The sequence below is a fragment of the Acomys minous genome (assembly GCF_964271855.1).
Source record: "Acomys minous genome assembly, chromosome: 8".
NCBI lineage: Eukaryota > Metazoa > Chordata > Mammalia > Rodentia > Muridae > Acomys > Acomys minous.
The window spans coordinates 79,789,370-79,813,497 of record NC_140489.1 but is presented as its reverse complement, the minus strand read 5'-3'; the positions used below and the strand labels follow the sequence as shown (position 1 = coordinate 79,813,497).

The window sequence follows — 24,128 nt, the reverse complement described above, 5'->3', positions numbered from 1 at the left end:
CATCATCATCATTATTATTATTATTATACCACCAAATGATAGCAGACAGAAAGCATTTAGAAAGTTATAGTTCCATGACATTGTCTTGACATTTTGTCATAACACAGTAGATCAGAGTTAGGGAAAAATAGTGACTCCTCTGTTAGTGAAATAGTCGGCTACCAAGAAGCAGACATAGTTCATGAAGATAGACATCTCTCATGTTTCTGCATTTACTGAACTAATAGTGTTTTTATGTCATTTTAAGACGTACATAAGGAATACCTATGTTTCTCAAGTATAAAACCATATTTATTTTACTTTTAAAGAAAAATAAAATGTAGCAACTAACTTCTGTGTGACTTCGGTGTTCACTGAAAAGCTTATTGTAAATATGTGTCTAAAGTGTGAATCTTCTGCTTGGCTTGCTTTATTTGACCTCCCAAAGACTTGATTTTCTGTCCAATAAATTGGAAATATAATATTTTAAGAATTTTTTGATAAGTAAGGTTTTAGGGTTTCACTATTCAGCCATGTTTGGTCAGGAACTTGCTTTGTAGACCAGTTGGCCCAGGAACTCATAGAGTACCTCTGCTTCCTGAGTGCTAGGACGAAAGGCCTCTCTGCAAATAAAAGAGTACATTAAAGATCTGTATGTCCGGAGAACTTACCAATCATCAAAGAGTGTCCATCTCTTATCCGTTCATTTTGTTACAGTAACCATCATCTCTAATGACCATTGGTTTTATAATTTATAAATGGGGAAAATGTAAGGCACTGTGAATTTTCATTTAGCCGCTAATTAATCAAGGGTTAAAATATGAATGACTCAGCAGTTAAGAGCACTGGCTGCTCTTTAGAAGGACCTAGGTTCAAATCCCAGCACCCACATATGGCTCACTATTGTCTGAACTTTAGTTCCAGAGGATCTGATGCCCTCCTCTGGCCTCTGCAACCATGAAGCACACAGGGGGTACACAGACACACATGCTGGCAAAACATCCACATATATAAAACTAAAATTAAAACTGGGTCTCCAGGTAGGTACAAAGTACCTTTTTTTAAAAAAGAAAAATATCACCATAATTGGTTCTCCTAGAACTAATGACACAAACCTCTGCCTCCTGGAATAGAAATGTGGGTTGTAAAATATTTTTATAATTACTTCTAATGTGATAAATTTTTATTACAGGAAGATAGTACCTAAATGTTAAAACTGTTTAATTCTATTTATATTCAACCTGTCATAAACCTATTACTGAATAAGTTTATGGGTATATGAAGTATGAAATTTTTGGTTTAGTTAAATATTTAAATCTTCCTTTTTTAAATAGAAAATGCTTTTAGTGTATTTGGAGAATACATTTTGAAATGTCAACATTCTGCTTAAGTATTTCACTCTTAGGAGAACCCAGTGGTTCATGTATTTATTTGAGGTTTTTTTTTAATAGGTTGAATCAGGCATCATTTCATAATTCTCAAAAAGACAATGTGTGTAATACGACCTGGAGCGGCCAGTTCCTCATAGGTGACTACTCTTCTTCTGCACAGTTCTATGTGACATTTGCAGTCTTTGTGTTCTTGTACTGCATCGCTGCCCTTCTGCTCTATGTTGGTTACACAAACCTCTACCGGGAGAGTCGTAAACTTCCCATGATTGTAAGTCACCGTGTTATATCTATACAAAATAATGTGTACACATATAAGTTACATTGCAAAGCAAATATAGGTTCTTACTAGAAATCCAAATTATTGACTTGTGTGTGAATCACATGAGGAGAGCTTTCGTCAGTTATTAAGTTTAATCCAATTTTCATAGCATGTTTATGCTTCAGAGAATTGCTCTTTTTTTTTAACCTGGAAACCCCTCAAATATTTGATAAACCATTAAGTTTTAAGTAGCAAAAGGTTAAGAAATATCTTTAATTTGAAGAATTGCAGCTTGCACTTCTACTTCTCCCCCCTTTTCTCTTTCCTCCAAACTCTCTTTACGCCACTACCGTTTCTTAGGGAGCTGAATTGTCTTTATCAGCAGAGTGTGGCCCAAAGATCACATCTGACTGTTTTTAAATAGAATGTTCTTTAGAATGTGGCTGTACCTGACCCTTTATATTATGCATTGTGTATGGCTGCTTTTATGCTAAACTCTGACCCAGGTGATTTTTATATTCATTATCACTGGTATTAGTAAGTTACATTAGAACCTTTACATTTGAATGTAGCAAAGGATTTGGATTTGAAGTCCTGATAGTTTTCTAAGAGCTTCAGCGTCTACTGAGCTAGAAATAAAATAATCTCTGAGATTAAGGGAATAGATTGTCCCGGCTTATCAATGGCAAGTCCAGAGGTAAGCCACGGTTTCTGGTAGACCTCCACTGTAAAGGAATGGCTTTAAGGTCAGTGGTGCTATGAAGATTTCTGTGATAGTAGGCATTTGTGTCTATGAAAAAAGTGCTGGAGTCTTCAAAGAAGTTGTGAATTTACCTTAAATAGAAGGCTATTTTAATATAAAGGGATTATTGAGATAAGATATATTTACAAACTTATTTTTCATTTTTGCTGCTTGGATCATAATGTAATTGGTAAGTAAAGAACAAAATAGTTCTTTATCTTGCAGGTTTCCTATTATGCCTGGAAAAATATAAGAAAGCTAGATGTTTTTATGACATATTTCTTGGCTATTAATTACTTTTTGAAAGTTTATTCATTACAAATTAGGAATCTATAGATTTGGACATTTCAGGCTTTGCTTAAAAAGTGACTAGATTGGTCACATAATATTTTTTAAATTCTATATTATTAAATTTTTGCATTTTGTCATTATACCAGTAAATTACTTTTTACTAAATAAAAATGAACCCTTTCTTTCATTTTATGTAATAATTTTTAAAGTATTACACTTAAGTATTAAGATCTAATTTGCAGAGAGCTTTCTATGTGATGAAAACAATCTAGTTGTATATCATTCAGCGAGTTGCAAGTAATTTTCTGTATTAGAGTGATGTTATTAGTCACATAGATAGTCCAGAGTTAATCTCATCAGTGGTTTTTTGCTAATATAATATAGGAGGAGTTTATTTTTTTTTCTTTTGTGTTTTGAGACACAGCCTCACGTAGCTTAGGGTAGCCTGCTAAGTAGTCAAAGATGACCTTGAACCTCTTGATCCTTCTGCTTCTGTGCTTCAGTTAAGAATATAGGTCTGCACTACCATACCCAGCGAAAGGGACGCTTCTTATTTTAAAAAGTAAAATTCAGGAGCTGGAGAGATGGTTTAAGAGCACACACTGTTCTTCTAGAGGAACTGAGTTCAGTTCCCAACACCCATGTTAGGAGGCTCACCACTGTCTATAACTCCAGCTCCAAGGGGATCTGTACTTTCTAATGGCCTCCCCTCCACTCCCTAGACAAACAGACAGACAGACAGACAGACAGACAGACAGACACACACACACACACACACACACACACACACACACACACGCACACACACACGGAGCGGGGGTGGGGGGAATTTAAAATAATAAAAGTAAATTTTTAAAGTAAAATTAAATTTTGAGTTATTTAAATTTAATCATAAATAGAAAAAGGAATTGTATATTTTAAATTTAACACTGACTTTTAGATACTGTTGATGAACAAAGATAAGTTTGTTGTTGATTTTTAGCATTAGTCTCAATTCTATACTAAAGTATTTTAAATCAGGAATATCAGAAATGAAACAGCAAAAAGGAATTTCCAAATTCTAAAATCTTTTACAAATCATATTTTAACTTACTAGTTGGAACCCAGAAGCTCCAGGTGGCTGCACTGTAGGCCTCTAGGGAGACCCATTCACTTAGACTGCTGTGTGACTAGTGTCTAGGAGAACAACTATAATTTCTGGAGACCACAAGAATCCTTCACTTTTCATCCATCAGAGGTTTATTTTGTGAACTATGTTTAGAAAAGTTCCTACTTTTGAAATATGTGGTTGTTGTGCCTTAATCTAATAATGATCAGCATTAGATTTAAAGAGCATAACCAGTGGGCTGGGAAGATGCCTCGGTTACTAAAGTTCTCGCTCCGCAAGCATTGAGGATCTGAGTTCACATAGAAATACAAATTGTAACCCCGCGCTACAGGGGTGTGGAGACAGGTGGATCACTAGAGCTCACTGACAGGCAGTTTAGCCAAATCAGCTCCAGGCTCAGGGAGAAACCCTGCCTCAAAAAGTAGAGATCAGCTCTTCATTCAGTTCATTCAGTTCTCACCAAATTGACATTCAGTTCTGGCCTCTACACATATGTGTTACACAAAGGCATTTCTATACACATAAACAAAAATAAGCATAACCAGGAAAAACACCAAACATGTTTTAGCCAAGAATTCAAAAGGAGGAAAATACCTAAAAATTAAGAAATTTGACATATTTTTGTCAAAGCTATAAATTTAGCATTGAGGAAATATGTCTACTCTGACATTTATTGGGTTTCCAAGACAGGATGTACTTAGGAAATGTCTGTTTGGAGTGAAAGTAGATCAGAATATAGGAGTGAAGAGGGAAGGGTTCCTATAATTCAGAGAACATTGGCTACAATATTTCTTTTCTCTGATCTATACCTTCTAAAAGGACCAGAGCTAATGGAGAGCTCAAATGCAAATACCCTGTTTGTATAATTAGTCCTTGGTTTTGTCCTCTAAGCACAAATGGTTATTCACTGTATGACTAAAAGGTGGCTGGTAAGATAATTAAAATCTTTAAAAATTTTTTTTAACATTTCTCTTTGTGTGTTTGTGTGTGTGTGTGCCCACACATGCAATGGAGCACATGTGGCAGTCAGAGGACAACTTGCAGGAGTTTGTTCTCTCCTCCTGCTTTTCGGGTTTCATGATCCTAACTCAGCCTTCGTGACAAGTGCCTTTATCTGTTGAGCCATCTCACTGTTCCAAGATAACTGAAGTTTAATTCCACTGTTTTTTGGTTTTTGTTTTGTTTTGTTTTGTTTTTTAATTCTTTGATGATAATCCCTAGAACTCCTTTCTGGATTTGGATTACCTTTGGTTTTGGACTGACTGGGTTTGAGTTGACTTTGCTGTTAACATACACAAGCTCATGCTTTGATGTGCCCCATGTTTGGAGGAACATCAAAGCCATGAGCTAGGTGTCATTCCCATTTTGTTCATTAATTCATAGGATGGCCAAGCAAGGTGGGCTTAAACTTCATATAACACAGATTCATAGTCAGAGTATTTAGGTCTTTGTAACCAGTTTAGTGAACAATTCTTTAGCTCCCCAGCAGAAAAGATTGGGTAAGGAGAGTTTTGTTTTTGTTGTTGTTGTTGTTGTTGTTGTTTTTGTTTTATCTTGTTATTTTTATAATTTCCAATATTAAATATTAAAACTTTTATTTATATTTTTAGGTAACAATTAAATAACAATTCAGTAGAAAACATCTGAAGTTTGGAGGTTACTGTTTCATCTTTTTATTAATACAATGAACATTCTTTTTAATTTTTTTTTATTTTTTGAAATTATAATTACATCATTTCCCCTCTTCCCTTTCCTAACTCCAACCTTTCCCATGTATCCAGCCCTTCCTCTCTCTCAAATTCATGGCCTCTTTTTCTTTGGTTTTTATTTAGTTTTTAATATATAAATAGGACCTGCTCAGTTCATAGAATGTTGCTTGTATGTAGTTGATTTCAGGACTGACCACTTAGTATTGGTGATGGAATGAAGTATGTCTCTCATGAGTAGTATATGGCTAAGATTATGGTGACAATTTATAAAACTTTACCATTTTACACAAAAAGTGGGCTTTGGGGCTAGAGAGATGCTTCAGTGGATAAAGAGCAAGAGGATCTGAGTTCAGATCTCCAGCACTCACGTAAAATTTGTACATGGTCATGTGTGCCTCTAATTTCAGCGTTGGGTGCGTAGGTAGATGGATCCTAGAGGCTAGCTGCCGAGACAGCCTGTTCAGATGGTGAATGCTAGGTCCAGTAAGAGAGCCTGTCTCAAAAAATAAGGTTGGAAACAGTAGAGGAAGACAGTTGACTTACTCCTCTATTCTCCGTATGTGTACATTTAGGCCTGCACATTCACACACTAAAATAAAAGTAAAAACAAACACCCAGCCATTCTCACATGGAGGCAAGAGGATTGCTGTGAGTTTAAGGCTAACAAAACCTTGTCTCAAAAATAACAAAAATTTAAGTTATGGCCCTCTGAGGTCTTGTGTCTCTGGCATGGCCCTAGAAACAGTAAACACCAATGGTGATTAGACTGAATGTGACCTTGTATACAAAGTATATCATGAAGACCATTTCTATCATGGGATTAAGCTAATCCTGATTTCTTTATTGCTGATATGAAATGTACTACTTTTAAATTGATTGCTTACTAACCACTCATTTTTGCCCTAGGACTTTATTGTTACTGTTGTTGCCACTTTTTTGTGGTTGGTGAGTGCCTCTGCCTGGGCTAAAGCTCTTACAGATATTAAAATAGCTACCGGACACAGTATTATTAAGGAACTTGATCCTTGTCAGAGCCCAGGAGTAACATGTCAGTTTGTCTCTGTGACGAGTATGGGATCCCTAAATGTATCTGTGGTAAGTATCTGACACTTGCACGGTTTGCTTCATTTACCAGAGCAACATTTAAGAAAACAGTAACTTTCAATAATCTCTGGTTAACTCAATTGATTCTTATTTTACTGAGCTATTTGGGTTCTAATTAAGATTAGATAGATAGAAGATAGATAGATAGATAGATAGATAGATAGATAGATAGATAGATAGATAGATAGATATAGACAGACGGATATTAACTATTTATCAAAAATACGACCTGTAACCAAGATTTAAAGACTAAACGGCAGTAATAATGATGCGCTGTATTATCTGAAGTTGCTCAGCTCTTCTGAGAGGAACATGAAAGGCTGGAGTGTTGGCTTCATCACACAGCTGAGAAAGTGTGTGTAGCTCGTGCCTTATATTCCTCTGAGGAGACACAACTTTGGAACCAGATCTGACTTTGAGCCTGTTCTCTTAAGTTCAGTTTACTTAGAGAACATAAGACTAATACTTTTAAAGTTTTCTTAAATCTGTAAAGTCTAATGTATATAATTCATTAGATATTTTTCCATTGTTCCATCAAACTGAAGTTTATTATCAGTAATGTTGAGTATATTCTATTTTGAAAGGCTTTTTCCAGAAAATAATTTTACATAAGGGGAAGTCAGTACTGTCTTATAAAACAGTTTACCCACATTCTTGTTTTTCCATTAATTTATTTACTTATTTACTTTACATCTCAGTCGCAGCTTCCCCTCCCGCCAACCCTCCTAGTCCCGCTCTGTCTCCTTATCCACATTCTTGTTTATAACCCTGTAATGTAAAAGTCAGTACTTGGAGCTTATATTGACAGAGGGCTTTGAGTGGAACAGTTTCAGAAAAACTTTGTGTGCACTTACACAAAGAAATGTAAAGCATTTGCTTTTGGATACTCTTACTTCCTAACTCACATCAGGGACTGATGGGAGGATTTTGTTAAATAAAGTAAGTAGATTCAGTCTGTTCATCTCTGACACTATGTGTTTGTGGTAAGAAAATTCATGTGTGTTGATCAGTGCAAATTTAGCAGTTTAGCATGTTATTCATTACACATCCAAAATTTATACAATGGACTGTATGTATAGTCTTTGGGGATTTTTAAAATTCTACTTTGTAGGGTGAAAGCAGGAGGGAGGAACGGGAGAATACAAGTGATGGCAATTGAGTTGTAATCTGGATAAATTAATAAAATTTAAAAAAATAAATTCTACTTTGAATGTAGATTTGTATGTACATTACACTTTTGTATTTGTTTTCTTCTTTCATAGATCTTTGGCTTTCTGAATATGATACTTTGGGGAGGAAATGCTTGGTTTGTGTACAAGGAGACCAGCTTACATAGTCCATCAAATACATCAGCTTCCCACAGCCAAGGAGGTGCCCCACCCCCTTCTGGAATATAACTAAAGGAGAACACACTGTATGACATGTGTGCTGTACTACACCTTGTTGCCAACACCTTGAGAAGCATTGTTGTTTCTAATAAAAAGTAATGGCTTTTTCAGTAAATTGGTGGGTTTAAAAATTTGCTGCTTTTCTACATAAAACGTGCCTTTTCTAGAAATTTAAGATGTAAATGTATTTTACATGTAAGTTTGAAAATTCAGGAGCCTGTTATGAGATGATACTTATTTTTAAGTGAATAGTAATTTCACTAAGTTGCCTTCTAAAGTGTTTACACCGTCAACTTTAACACAAGCCTTCATTCAGAGAACAGTTATGTCATATCATAATATAGGAAAAATGTGTTTTGAAGTATACACTACTGTTAGTTAGTACACATCATATCCCTTAGGCTTGGCTTGTTTAAGAAAACCTTGATTGCAGAAATCACATTTAGGGAAAAAATTAGTGCAATTTTATATCTGAATATTGTTCATGTTAAAAATTTTTGAATTGCAAAAACTGGGTATGTATTTTTCCTTTTTCTAAATGACCTGCTGTACTATTAGGTGTACTAAAATTAGAAGCAAGGACTTGAAAATCGTAACATGTGCAGAGTTTACTTTGCACCTGTCACATGAGGTGTGTTTATTATTTCTCGTAGCTTCGTAGGCTGGTAAAGAGTGTGGGTTCCCATGATGGTTTTATAGACGTGGGCACTCTCAATGATACTGGTTTGCTATCCTTTGTTCATGCCAAGAGAGAAAAATCTACTTTTTTTTTCAGACCCTATTTAGAGGGTTACTAAAAATTAAGGTTGCCTTTTACTTTTGAAATATTTGACATTTAGTCAGTGGAGTTGCTTCTCCTGAGTTTAACATTGACATTGTGAAAACAAATGCAGTTCAGATTTCTTATTTCTTAATATTCATCCTTATTTCATAAAAGGATGATTAAGGAATTATGCTCAAAAAGGAACCCAAGTAAGCTGTGTTGTGTGTGTGTGCTGTCTTCACACGCACATTTGGGTGTGTTCAGAATGCAGTGCTTTCTATTCCTCAGCTTTGTGTTGTACAGGGATCTAAACTTTCTATTCTTAGAAGATGATGTTTGTATGTAAAGCACATCTTGTATATTGCCTTATTTTTGTTTCTTTATTCATAGCAAAGTGTCTGTGTGAGAATGTACGTTTAATACAGCAAACAATAAAGAAGTTAAAATAAAGAATGCACCGGTTGTTATATTACAGTGAATGCTTCATCCTAAAGATATGATCATTGCAAAATGGAACTGCCTTTCAAAGCAGGAGATAGAACTTCAATAGTATTTTTAAGTGCCAATAGAGCAGACTAAAATGCTTCAGACATTTTATTCTCATTTGAAAATTATTTATAACTCTTAGATTGTTTTCCTGGTAAACATTTTCTAATTGGTCACTCAGATAACACAGATTACTGGTTGAGAAGACAGAAATTCCAGGGCTGGTTCTGTAGCTCAGTTGGTGGACTGCTTGTCTAGCGTACACAAGGCCCTGGGGTCACTCCCAGCACTGCGTAAGCCAGCTGGTGCAGCTCATGTCTCTGACCTCAGCACTCCAAGGTCATCCTTGTTTACTTGGGGACTTCAAGGCCAGCCTGGGATAAATGAGTCAGGTGCACTCTTTCCCTTTCTTCTCCCTCTTTGCCTCCCCCGCCCCTCCCCCTCTTTCCTCCTCCTCTTCCTTCTCACCTTCCCACCCTGCATGGATTTGAACGTGGCCTAGGCCAGTTCAGTAGCTGGCTGACACGGTGAGGCTTCCATTTGTATCTGAAAACACAGAAATAAGAGTACTGACATTGGGCTGGAGAGATATTGGTAATGTTTATGAAAAAAAAGTCTTGAAATTAGAGTAAACTTAGAAAGGACTCCTATTACCTCCCCACTCTGCTGCACTTTAGTGAACATTATACAATTTTTTCTAGGGCAAAAGCTTTAACTTCCCAGAAGATAGGCTGCAGAGAGCTATTTAGAAACATTCATTATTAATTTTTTTTAAAAAACAGCTTATGTGGATGTTTTCAACCTATAAAAGGTAAGGATGACATTAAATGACATTTGTGTTTGGGGGCATAATTATGAGTTTTTATGTATGTATAAAATCATTTCAGAGGAGTTGCTTTATATACACCTGATTTTTAAAAGAAAATATAAAAGAACAGCTTTTTCCTTGCTGAGATACAGTTGATACAGATAGCTCAGAAGTGAATATTATCAATACTTGATACTCTGGGGTCTGAGTTTGAAGTATTGTCTGTTTTTGTTTGTTTGGTTGGTTGGTTTGGTTTGGTTTGGTTGGTTTTTCTCTATGATAGCCTTGGCTGTCCTGGACGCTTTGTATTGTCTGTTTTTAAGTCTGCTGGTTGCTGTTGAGGTTGGCCACCCTCTCCTGTAGCTTCTTGTTTCTCCTCCTGTCTTCCCTTTTCATACTGTTAGCTGAGTTTTCTTTTGTGAAGTGGTTTCCCGTGGGTATAAGGAGTCCCCTGCACCACCTTAGTAGTAAGGATCCCCTTGGCATTTGCATCGTTGCAGTTTTCTTCTTCCCATCTATGGCTTTTTTTTTTTTAACTGAATTTTGTCATATAACTTTGCTCATTTCAATGGTCTGTAACTATCTTCCTCGTGGTTTTTAGTTTTCCATGGTGGTTTTGGCTATGATGTGGTCATGTAGTCTTTTATACATTTTATGATCCTCTTGTCAAGTTTCTAAAGACTTTTGTGAGGTTTCATTTGTAAAGAATTGCATTGAATTTATAGATCAATTAATTTATGGAGAATTGTCACATAGTGCCACAATTTTATATTTAGAAATATGGTATATGTATATATATATATATATATATATATATATATATATATATATATATATATATATGCTTTCTAATAAAGTTTTATAATTTTCCACATACAGATTAAGCTGCATGTGGTGGCGCACATCTTTAATCCCAGCACTCAGGGAGGTAGAGGCAGGCAGATTTCCGAGTTTGAGGCCAGTCTGGTCTACAAAGAGTACAGGACAGCCAAGACTACACAGAGAAACCCTGTCTCAAAACATACACACACACACACACACACACACACACACACACACACACACACACAGATATACTTAGCCTCAAGAGTTTTCATACTGTTTACAGAGTTACATTAGATTATATTTTTAATTCAGTTGTAATTGTTTATTTCAATTACAAACATCACATATGTGGATTTTTACCTACTGACATTAATAGAAGTTGACAGGTTTTCAAACCTTGAACTTTTAATATGTAAATTATTCTGGTATTTAATGTGTGTCATCTACAAAAATGGATGGGTTTTATTATGTTTGGAAGTTAGACTAAACTTTCTAATTATTCACTTATATGTAATTGTCAAGAAAATATTTTAAAAGTAGAAAATATATATTTCCTTGACACTGGTAACTGCTGCAGTACAGCACTTCTAACCACAGACTTGCACTGTTGTGTATTGGTGGCTATAGTAGCATTAACCTCTGGGCAGTCTCAAGTGTCCCTTTGTACAGTTGACTTCTCTGTGGGAAATACTAGTTGAATTAAACTGATGACAGTAAGAATGGCCGTATGTGTAAAAGTAACTTGTATTTGCCTCAGGTCATTGTTATCTGGGAGGCTTACTGCCTCTGTCTGATAATCTAGGCCTAGTCTTGGAAGCTTCTAGCCTCCAGACAATCAAATCTAGGCCTATAATGCTTTCAGCCTCTGAGACTTACTGCTGAATGAGCTCACCCTCTCTAGTTCTTTCTTAGCTCTGACTAGCTGGTTCAGTTCAGCTGTTCTGGGTCAAACACCTCCCCCAGCTCACTGATTCAATCTGGATTCTCCCAGCTTCTGACTGAATTGCTCTGCTTGGTCTCAAACTAACTGTAGCAATCTGTTCAAATCTTCTGGCTCCTTATCCTCTGGCTCATTCTGTCTTTACCTGTGTCTGGCTTGTTCTCACTTCAACCTGTCTCTATAACTCTCCCAGTAAAACTGCCTCTGAATTCCACAAACCTGAAATGCCACAAACTCAACTCCATTGCACTGCCTCTCAACTCACTGACTCATCCGAAATGCCTAAAAAGAACTCAGAGGTCTTCATGCCTCTGTCTCCTAGGTCCTGGGATTAAAGGCATGTCTGTGTTCCAGCTAACTCATACAGACCTAGGATGGCTTTGGATGTGATATCTTGCCAGAGCAGCCATGCTACTAGATTGAAATTTCTCTACATCTTGCTCCTTTTTGAGTTGCAATTTGTTTGAGTTTGCTTGAAAAGAATGGCCTTTAGAGCTGGGTGGTGGTGGCAACACTGGGGAGCCAAAGGCATGTCCGAGAGTTCTATGTCTGGTTTACAGAGCGAGTCCAGGACAGCCAGGGCTACACAGAGAAACCCTGTCTTGAAAAACTTTTCTTTTTTTAAATGTAGAATCAAAGGAGTGTGGTTGGATCCTTTAAGCTAGTTTTATTTAGGTATAGTTGACATAAGTCACATGTGGGTTATACAATTTAATATTGAAATGCATCTGGTGAAGCTCACCACATCTAGAAAATGGGGATAATATCAGTTACTGCCCAGAGTGTCCTCTACCCCTATGACCTACTCACTACAGCAACTACTGTCACTGGTTATTTTCTAGAATTTTATATAAATGAGTTCATAACTATAATTTTTTTCTGAGTGTTCTCTGGGTGAATTACCACAATTTGCTTATATATTCCTCAGTAGGTAAATAAGCTGCTTGGAGCTTTGGGCTAGTAACAGTTTATGAACACTCACAAGTCCTTATGCTGGGTGCAGTGGTACACACCTACAATCTCAGTACTTGGGAAGCTGAGGCAAAAGGATTTTGAGTTTGAAGAAAGGCTGAACTATATATTGAAACCCTATATCAAAGGGGATTGGAACCCAAAAATGACACACACACACACACACACACACACACACACACACACACACACACAAAAGTGTTAGTCCTGGCACACACCTGTAGACTCCACACTCAGGAGGCAGAGGTAAGCAGATCTCGCAGAATCCAAGGCCAGCCTGGTCTACACAGGGAGTTCAAGATCAACCACGGTAACATAGTGTGCTAGCTAGTTTTACATCAACTTGACACAAGCTAGAGTCATCAGGAGGAAGCCTCAGTTGAGAAAATGCCTAGATAATATGGGGCTGAGTTAGTGAACCCACTGTGGGTGGTGCCACCCCATGGCTGGTGGTCCTGGGTCCTATAAGAAAGCAGGCTGAGCAAGCCAGTGAGCAGCACTCCTCCGTGGCCTCTGCATCAGCTCCTGCCTCCAGGATCCTACCCTGCTTGAGTTCCTGTCCTGACTTCCTTCAATGATCAGTTATATGGAAGTTTAAGCCAAATAAACCCTCTCCTCTCCAAGTTGTTTTTGGTCATGGAGTTTTATAGCAATACAAACCGTTACAGTGAGACCCTCACTCAACAATTAAAAAAAAATGTGCACATACTATTAAAGTAAATACCTGGCCATGGTGTATGCCTGTCATTCTATGACTTGAAAGGTAGAGGTAAGAGGAGCAGGGCTTCAAAGGCCAGCCACAGTTAGAAGGATACCACCCTCCCCGTCATACACACAGAAGCTGGGCTGGAGAGGTGACTCAGCAGTATGAACACTTGTTTTCAGTGTCTGTGTCAGCCATCCAGCTCCTGCTTCAGGGATCCAATGCCTGGTCTGCCCATGGGCAATATGCATATGCATGTGGACACATACATACCCGTCAAGGTTTTGTCTACATATTTTAAAGGGAAGCACTACTAGTAGAAAGCTGGATTAGATGGCAGTAATATTTTAACTCAAGAAGCTGCCATAGTAGTGGTGTACCAACAGTGCATGAGACTCCAGCTTCTTTTCATCTTCATCAATAGGTAGCATGGTCAGAATTTGGAATTAAGCTGTTTGGGGCTGCGTAGTAGTGCCACTGTGTTTCTAATTCTAAAAATAAACCTGCTATTGTAATTTTAGTCATTTTGTCTTTCAAAGACAAATGTTTTGTGCTGGAGATTTTTAATTTGATTGTATTTTCTCTTACGCGTTTACTTTTTTGATGTGTCTAAAAATAATAATAATAAAAATAAAAAATAAAAAATAAACTTTTTATAATAATCCAAGCTCCCAAATGTCTTTTGGAGTTCCCTAAGTTGATGTTTCATGGTTTGAGATTTACATCCAAGGATCTGCATTTTAACATGTTCCACAGGCAGTTTGTATGCTTTCAAACTTGAGAATCAGCAGTGCCTGTTGACAGAAGGTACCGTGTAGCTCCTTTCCTTTGAGGAGTACCTTAAAAGTTAGCATGCTCTCTATTACGTAACCAAAAGAAATCTTAAGCTGCTTGGCATGTAAACAACCTCAAGGCATTCTGAACATTTTTACACTGCTTTCTGAAGTAATTTAATTGCCTCCACTTAAGTCATGTTGCTGTGCAGTGCAGTGACTATCAGAACTGGAAAGGAGGCTCTCTGACCTTAAGATCTCAAGACATGGTGAGCATCTTAACCACAGTACAGGTCTCTCGACCTGGGTAGTCCCTATGTTACCCTTCATTTGCCCACTTCTAGACTGCTTTACCCAACTGCTGCTGAATTTTTTTTCAGCTGATGTTTCCCAGTGCGACCATTCCTTGGTTGTTGTTGATTTCCTTACATCCTCTCCGCCTCTCGTAGTCCTCTCTACCCGGGAGATACGTGAGAAAGCTGGGCAGAATGCCATGCCTATCTGGCAAAAGCCCAGCCATCCACCACTCTACCAGCTCTGCTCTACGTTTAGGCTGCTGAGCGCTGCTGTGCGGTTGGTGCACCTACAGGTGTCTGTGACTCTGCTGGGCCTGCTTAGAAGTCCTTTGACAGCTCTTACCCATTCTTCACCATGGGCAGTAGTTTCCTGAACCTGCTGGAACAACTTACAAACCGAAGCCAAGAAAGGAGTGTATGTTTCCCTCTGAATTCACAGTCCCTACAGAGAGTTAGAGAGCAGTCCATGCTCTCTTTCAGGAGTACTGGCTTCCAAGGCTAGCATCTACTCCACCCTATTCTCTGCCACTCCTCACATCACCTTATGTATCTGTATAAAATCACCTTTTTTTCGTCATGGGCTTTGGGGGGGTTGTTGGGACAAGGTCTACCTATATCGACCAGGCTGGCCTGAAATTTACTGTGTAGGTCGGGCTGGCTTTCAGCGTGCTATTCCTTGGGTGCTGAGATTATAGGCCCAGTATACTATGACCAGCTTACCTTGGCCTTTTTCTTTCTTCTTCTTCTTCTTTTTTTTTAACTAACATAATGATGTCATTTTCCTCTGTTCCCTTTCTTTTAAAGGGCTGGAGAGATGGCTCAGAAGTTAAAGGCACCATCTGCTCCTGCAGAGGTTCTGAGTTCAATTCCCAGCAACCACATGGTGACTCACAACCATCTATAATGTGATTGGATGCCCTCTTCTGGCCCGCAGGTGTACATGCAGGCAGAGCACTGTAGATGTTATAATAAATAAATATTAAAAAAAAATAAAGGCACTTGTGATGACATCACAGACTATTGTATAATCCAGAATAAGATCAGAGTTCTTCATCACAGCTGCAGAGTTTATTTCCACCTAAGACAGATTTGAAAGTCTCGCGGTAAATATTTGGTATTTCAGGGGCAACCAAGTGTCCTAACTGTACTATTCAAAATAATTTTGTTTCAGAGTATCTATGAGAATGTATGATGGGGATGCAGAGGACTCAGCCTTAAGAGTCTCGCTGCTCTTACAGAGGACCCAGCTCCAGGGGATTCAACACCCTCCCCCGGCCTCTTGGGCACACACACATGTAGATAAGATCTTTAAAAATGTATGAAAACACACGTGTGTAGTTCTCAGACTGGCATTGCCAGTGCCTGAAGTGGGTGTCAGTTCTGAATGGTTTGTCACGTCTTCCCTTGTAGTTTTCACTGCCTTAGCACATGAGTGACTGTTGGCTTCTGAAGTTTATCCTTAAAAAATCATTTTATTTGCTACTTTTAAAACTGTGTGTTGGTGGATTTAGCTGTGTTGTTGTTCCTCACAGATGGTGTTTCATTATAAATATGTTGTCATTCATAGATCTATCCGATTGACGATGTCTGAGTTGTTGCCATGAGCAACATGAAGCAATACAGTGGATTTCTGCGCTGTAGAAACTGGGGGCTGCCAAACAGGTGCCAAGAATAGTTATGCCAGGGCGCTCCCCTTGCTTGGATGAGGGGAGTCATTATTTCCTGGTTTAATTTTTGCTAACTTGGTGAATATGAAATTTCACACTAGTTTTAATTTTCTTGATTATGAGTGAGTGAATGAGCTTAAACATTTCTCGCCTACTCCGTTTTCTTTTCCAGGCTGGAGTTTGAGCACAGGGTTTTTTGCATGCTAGGGAACTGATCTGTCACCTCCTGCACCCCTGCCTTACACATCATGTTCATATTCTTTCTGTAGAATCACTGATTTTGTTGGTTTCCTGTGTAAGTGGGCAGTGAATTCAGTAAGTAGTTCTTCCAGAACACTCTGGATGCTGTTCCTTTGTATCTCTGATATCTGCCCCCAGGCCCATGCCATGAGCCAAGAAGTGCTTGCTCTTTCTTATCACTCTGGGATAATTTGTTTATGATTGGGATGTTTTTGTTCCTTGTTCCTAATGGGATTTGCTAGTCTTCTATTGCCGCCTTACCTTAAATTCTAGCTGTAGGAAAGTTCCTTCTGGGTTACTGATTCAGTCTTGCTTGTGATTGTACGACTGTTCATATTTTTATTCTTAAGCCAAACTTTCCAGAATTTTCCACATCATGAGTATTAAAATTATTAGCATGAAGGTCTTGCCTCTCAGTTATATTCTAATATCTGCAACTATGTTCTTTTTAATTTCTATCATTTTGAGCCCTTTTTTATGAAATTTTTTTCAGAGGTTTGCCAGTCTTGACCCTTTTCTTTAATTCCTATTGTCATCTTCATAGTTTTTTCTGGTATAGTAATTGCTTTTTTTCCTCCCCCTGATTTGAAATGATACCTCATGAATTTTCAGTCTATATATACATATATATATATATATATATAAATTATATATATATATATAATTTTTACATTCCACAGTTCAAGTTGATCCCATGAGTTTAGTACAGTGTCTTATCATAGTTAACCATTGTTAACCATGTGAGTGCTGGAAGCTGACCCCATCTCTTCTGTGAAAGCAGCAAGTGTTCTAAACTACTGAGCCAACTCTCAGCCACACATCTCTTATCACAGTTCCATCCAATGTTTCCAAACATATGCATATATATATATATATATATATATATATATATATATATATATATATATATAAAATCTGCAGTAACACTGTTGTAATCTCTGCAATGTCCAGTCTCCTGAAATTCCCTGAGTTGGCCTAGTTGTGTTATGCCAAAAATTTCGAGAGACTGCCCGAACAGACCACCCAAGAGCCGAGCCCAAATGCAACGGTAAGCAAGTCTTTAATGCAGGTTCAATCCGGGCCACCCTCCAGTACACTGACACAGCAGATGCAGGGAAGCAGCCTTGAAGTTCAATTGAAAGGGGTTTTTATAGGTTTCAGACAAAGAAATGGGTCTTACAGTATATGACTGGATGACATTTGGACAGAAAAGCTGCAAGCAGGGAGTCACAAGCCTTAGCGTTTTATGGTTGGGTAATAGGTGTAGGGGCAAGTTGGCCTATAGAAAAGATTGGTTGAAGCAGTCATGGAGGCATTAGGAACTTTGTCCTGGCTTCTCCTAATTGGTTGTTGCTATGTGCCAGACCACCTGCTGGTCAGCTTGACCAGCAGAGAGTATATTTCAACTTTCCCAAGGTGAGCTGATTGTGTTGCTAGGGAGTATTTTTCTGTTTAGACTAGTTTGTGTTTTTTCTGGAATCTGGGTTCAGCCCTTGGCTAGGTTTAACCCAAAGTGGAGTTTCTTTTTCAAAATGGAATTTGTCTGGTCCTTTCAGTTGTGCGCCAGAAGTTTAACCACCATTACAGTCCATATGACATAACCACCAACCAATAACAGAGCACACATAAGACAGACCATGGTCTAGGTGCACATACACAATCCAGGTTTGTGTATCTTCTGATGTTTGCATACTAAGGAGATTGCCTTCCAGTGCATTCCTCCGACTGTATCCCTGGTACTCAGTGACTCATGCCTTGGATTTCATGTGATTGAATGAGAATGTTCAAGATGAGATTTTCGAGGCTTGGACACTTCTCAACCTCACTCTTGCTCCAGACCGGCTCTCTTAGTCACACGCTTTTCAGCCCTGCAAGCTTGCTATCTGACTGGTTTGCCAGGCTAACCAGAGAATTCTGCCATCAGAAGCACTGTGTCATCCCCCCTTGCGTTTTTTCCTTTTGTTTGAGGTCACCCTGGCCTGTAGTGTGGTGAGTGATGTGGTTTGTAGCCTAAGCATTTTGAGTAGTATATTGAGGTTCCTGATTTTGCACCTTGCTTCAGTAAGCTTCCTCTGAGTCCACTCCTCCAGGTGGAGGAAGAGGCACAGCCTGGCACAGCCAGAAGTGTCAGGTGTGCATATGGCCTCCACCCATGTGAGTCAGTAAGTGCAGGGTTTCTTTACGGCATATGGCTGGGATAGATGAGCTTGCAAGGTCGTCCCTGCCCTCGTCCTCTGCTAGGAAGAGTCCACTTTAGAAGAGGAGGATTGACGGCTTCTGCAACTTCAATTTGAAATTTATGAGACTAAAGAAAATTCAGACGTCATTTCCCAAGATCCCTAGCCAGGTGTGGTACTTTAAATGAGATGAGCCCCATAGACTCATATACTTGAATGTCTGGTCCCCAGTTAGTGCAACAGTTTGGGGAAGAATGAAGAGGTGGCCTTGTCGAAGGGGGGGTGTCACTTGGTGGGTGGGCTTTGAGGTTTCAAAAGCCCATGCCAGGCCCAGTCGCTTGTCTCTGTTTTCAGTTTGTGGATCAGGGTGTAAGCTCTTAGCTACTGCTCTAGCACCGCATGCCTGCTGACTTGTTCCTGATCATAATGGTCACAGACTCACCCTGAAATGGTAAACAAGCCCCCACGTAAGTGTTTGTTTTCTAAGCTGCCTTAATCATTGTATCTCTTCACAGTTTGAGATCCCCAGGAAAAGACCACAACTTCACTCAGGGTTTCTCTCCATCACTCCACCTTCAGAGATTTCTTGTATTCATATACAATGACTTTCCTCCCTTTTTAAAAGATAGTTTATGTATTTGCATTGGTGTTGTAGCTGCATGTATGTCTCTGAGATGCGGTCAGATCCTCTGGAATTGGAGTTAAGACAGTTGTGAGCTGCCATGTGGGTGCCGGGAATTGAACTCAGGACCTCTGGTAGAGCAGCCAGTGCTAACCACTCAGCCATCTCTCCGGCCCCCGCTTTCCCCCTTTTATGGCAGAAGATGAAAGGAAAAGTGTAGCTTCTCCAAATTTTGGGAACAGAAGTCCTCTCATTTTCTTCCTTCCTTCCTTTCTTTTTCTTCTCTCTCTCTCTCTCTCTCTCTCTCTCTCTCTCTCTCTCTCTCTCTCCCTCTCTCTTTCTCTCTCTCTCTTTTTTTTTTTTTTAGACAGGGTTCTCTGTATAGCTTGGCAGGCCTGGACTTGCTTGTAGACAAGGCTGGCCTTGAACTCACAGCAATCCAGAGTGCTGGGATTACAAGCTTGAACCATCAACCCCGGCTTCCTCTCATTTTCTTAGTTGCGGAGCTGTATCTACTCAGCAAGTAGATGGAAGACTGGCTAAGGACCATGTCTACTCTTAGTCTTTGTTTTCTTCCTACTTAACACAAAGTTACTATGAAGACTGTCCAAGTGTGGAAATAGTGTTGACACAAAATTTCCTTTTTCCAGGATTTCAAATCGCAAACTAAAGTCTATATGTAGTTTCACTTAGAATAAAAGTTGTCTTCTTGCACCTAGTTTTATGGAATACCTGAGAAGAAATAAGTGGAAATCAAAGGGCAGAATGTTAATGTTGAAATATTCAGTGCCCTTACTATGGATAGGATCTATAGTAAGCTTGAGAGAGAGCAACATCACAGTATTTCCAAAACAGATGTACACTGCACTCCCAACCCGGCATATTTAGGCCAGATGGCACATGCTGAGTCAGCACAACATGCCTCTCTCTACAGCTATCTCTGGGACAGAGAGCTTGAAGAAGCCGGCTGTGCAAGGACTTGATGGCTCTCAATGATGAGACCTAGCTCCTCCGTCCTCTTTGTTAAACATCCTATGCTGAGCTAATTCATGTAGAACTTCCTGCTACCCCCAAAATTTATAAAAAGTCAGACCTTCTGTGGAACCATAGTGGCTCAGGATTACCAAAGGAAAGGTTGAAGGAGCCTCAACCCAGGATATCTCAAACATGAGGATGGCAGGAGTTGGCTACCTCCCCACTCCCAGCCTGAGGCCATGAAGTCAGCTTCCCCCCACCTCAACCCTAATAAGAATTTATTACCCTGACAATTATCAGGCTTGGCTCCTTGTTTGACCTTAAAAGCTCCTCCCCTCCCTCACCTTGTTGACCAAGATCCTGCATTGCACTCAGTAGCTATCACCCAACTAAGCTCCCTCCCTCCAGTCTAACCCAGAAGTGCATGGGGCTTGGCCACCACAGGGGGAAAGTGGAAATGGGGGCAGCAACCTTTCCGTTGGGTCAGAGACTCCTGAGTCGGGACACAGGGGAATGTCCTCTGAAGAGGCTCCGTGCCCTACCCTATCCTGTCCTTCTCATGCCCTCTTTATCTTCGCATCTCTCACCCTCTGAATGAAGAATCTCTCCTGGTTTTAAAGGGAAGCCACTACCTCCCTTCAAGGCCCCATTGAGTTTAGATCTCCTGATATAGTATCTTGCTCTCCCTGCCAGCTCGAGGCCCAGTCCTGGCCTTGAGCCTTTTCATACCAATGAACTTCATTGAAGGGAACTGTGCTGGACTCCTTTGCAAGTCAGCAGCCGCCACTTTACTTTTGTTATATTTAACAATCCCCCTCCACACACATATACACCACATTCCCCTATAAACTTTTAAATTAGCAAGGAAGGCTTTTTTTAAAAACCAATAACAGAAAGATCCTCTTGTGATTTAGACAGCACTTAATTGTATCATGTTAGCCAAATGCCTTACTGTCTTTAAAAATATAAATGAAGAAGTCCACCCAGGCATTAATACCCTCTACACATATGCCCAGAGGGCAACTCCATCCTCTGCTGCTGAGAGGGTATTAATAGGATTAGGGACGAGAGCCATTGGCTCTGTTTGACAATGTGTTGGTTATTATCCTTAGCAAGGGCAATTTCAATGGAATTTTAGGGACAATGGCCTAATTAGAGTAGTACACAAGAGAGTAATTTGGGGTGATAGGATGAAAATGAGCAAATGCGGGTGGTTCTTTTGAGGTGCTTTGCTGTAAAGGGAAGCAGGGAACCGGAATAGAGGATTTTAATTTTTAAGCGGAAAAAAAGTTGATTCTTTTTAGGAATTGGAAAAACTTGCTGATAAGGGAAAGAAAGGAAGGATGATTGCAGGGCCAGAGAGAGGAGGAAAGGCGGGGATCCAGTATCTGAGCAAAGGCTGGTCTTGGTGAAAGAACACAACGGTCATTATGTTAGGAGAGAAGAGTGTGTCTATGCACATGTGTGCTACTGTACGTGAGTGTGTGTGTGTGTGTGTGTGTGTGAGAGAGAGAGAGAGAGAGAGAGAGAGAGAGAGAGAGAGAGAGAAAGAGAGAGAGAGAGAGAGATCCTATGTGGAGGCCAGATGGTCCATGTCTGTGTGTCTTCCTTAGTAACTCTCCACACTGAATCTAAAGTTTACTGATTCTTTGAGGCAGACAGAAAGCCCCAAAGGCCCTTCCAGCCTCTGCCTCCCCCATGCTGGCATTACACACATACTCTACTGCACTCAGTTTTTTCACATGCATATTGGGGATTGAGCCAAGATCCTCATGCCCAACAAGCCATCTCCCATCCCTGCCCAGAATTTTTAAATAAGTTGCTTAGGTTTAGTGACATATAATGTTCTCTTTAGTTGCAACTGTGTTCTGAAAATAAGCAAGATTATCACCTGAGACTACGTAGGAAGGCAACATACAGTATCGGTGAGCAGGAGGTCAAAAGATGAGGGATGCTTAGATTAAAAGGCATTGATAGGCGTGGTGGACACTTGTAATCCCAACATGTGGGAAGGGGAGGCGAGATGGTCTGAAGTCCAAGGCCAATAGGCTACAGAGAGGACCTAGCTCAAAAAACTAAGAACTGGGACGGAGCTTGCTTAGTCCATAGTACTGAAAACATTTTAAGAAGATTGTACTAAGGATTGTAGCCAACACAATAGCACAAGAAAAGAAAATATCCAAAAGAAGAAACTAAGCTATTACTATTAATAGATAATAAGTGTCCAGGGAGGAGACCCAAGATGAGCGTCAACCACTGGAAGTAGCTTAGAGTGATAGTGGGATGGAAGATAAATATACCAAAACCACACAAGCAATTATCATAAGAGATTCCAAGTAAGGTTGTGGACTAGAAGCTGCCACTCTGTAAGCTAGCAAAGAAGTCAAAATAAGAAAAAAGTAGACTACCCCAAGGGGAGAAAGAAAGGAAGAACTTTGGAAATGGAAAGTTAACAATAAAACAGCTAAATTGCAAAAGTAAACCACTACTGAAAATCAAGCCAAGTGCAGGGCATGGTGGCACATGCCTATAATCCCAGCACTCTGGGAGGCAGAAGCAGGCAGATCTCTGTGAGTTTGAGGCTAGCCTGGTTTACAAAGTGAGTCCAGGATAGCCAAAGGCTTCACAGAGAAACCCTGTCTCGAAAAACAAACCAAACAAAACAGAAAACCAAAATTAAGCCAAGTTAAACACAATCCCAATCATGCAGCTCCCTGGCAGGGGGAGGGGATGCAGAAGCCCCATCCGAAAGTTGCAGGGTTTGGTGAGATCATAATTCCTTTAGACGTGAAGAGCGATCCCATATTACCTCTCTATATGACTCAAAGAACCGTATCCGGGCACCATAAAAACAAAAACAAAAACAAAACAAACAAACAAACAAACAAACAAAAACCCAACTACTGTGTAGGTTCCTTGGGGAACAAATAATAGGGAACAACCACAAGTCAGGGAGGCTGAACTTACTGTGCTGGAGCCCCAGACTGAGAGGCATGTGTAGAATGGGAGGGCAGGAGGCTTGCAGATGCTGAAAAACTAAAAAATGTAGGCAGCAGGAGGCTCTGTTCAGGCAGCGAAGTGCACAGGGAAAGGAAGGAGCCTCCGCAGCAGAGAAATGTTAAACTAAGTTTATCCCTGGAAGCCCATTTGAGACACAGAGTCCAAAGTTGATGCAAAAGCAGAGGAGTTTATAAGCCAACGCGTCAGGGTCCACCAAACTCCGTAGAGATGGGAGACCCCGTTCTGTAATGGCGGAGGGTTTAAATATCCTTAAAGAAGCAGAACTTAGTACGAACATGATTGGTTAGTTGACCTTTAAACTGATTGGCTAAGTAATGGCGCGGGCAGGAGAGAAGGGTGCAGGCCCGAGAAAGGGCGTGGTTTTCTGAGCGCGCTAACAATAGTTGGGGACTTTTTTAACTGGGAGGGTAGGCACATTCCTGAGGTAATGGAAATTTAAACACAAGCAGGCCGTCCTTAGATCAGGCTGCAGGTTGGACTCTTCAGTAGCGGCTAGTGGAGAATCTTTAACTCGGTCTCCTCAGTTTGTTCCTGTTATCAGCCTGCAATTCACCTTGTTTGCTCAGCTGGCAAACGCTAGGTCCGAGACCCTGGAATCTTATATTTCTTTAGTTAATATCACTTCTGAGCCCAGGCCATCTAGCTAATATTGTCACCTCTGAACTCAGGCCGTGTAGAATCTCACAGGAATAATTAGAGTCTGAAAGCCCAAAGCCTGAGAGATAAGTGAGGCAACCAAGATGCCATTCACTGTTGCGGAGTCTGAGCTCTGAAAGCTCCACTGCAGTGAATCACCCACAGCCATAAATGCGTCTTTATAGCAGGAGATACAGTCTCCAACACCCAGGAGGCTTTCAAAATGACAGAGCAGGTCTTCCACCCACACAGA

General features: G+C 39.8%; 1 protein-coding gene and 1 long non-coding RNA gene across 2 annotated transcripts in view; one reads left to right on the top strand and one right to left on the bottom strand.

Moving 5' to 3' along the window:
* SYPL1 (synaptophysin like 1) overlaps positions 1-9,187 on the top strand; it is a 21,833-nt gene extending 12,646 nt beyond the window's left edge. The window contains exons 4-6 of the mRNA XM_084792382.1: positions 1,431-1,638; positions 6,386-6,574; positions 7,846-9,187. Of these exons, the coding sequence (XP_084648508.1) occupies positions 1,431-1,638; positions 6,386-6,574; positions 7,846-7,980 (532 nt within the window). The 3' untranslated portion in view covers positions 7,981-9,187. The remainder of the gene's footprint in view (positions 1-1,430; positions 1,639-6,385; positions 6,575-7,845) is intronic.
* LOC311603342 lies at positions 8,921-24,128 on the bottom strand. The gene is made up of 2 exons (XR_014781060.1): positions 23,186-24,128; positions 8,921-9,766 (listed from the first exon to the last, which is right to left on the bottom strand). It is a non-coding gene; the product is annotated as an uncharacterized lncRNA (long non-coding RNA).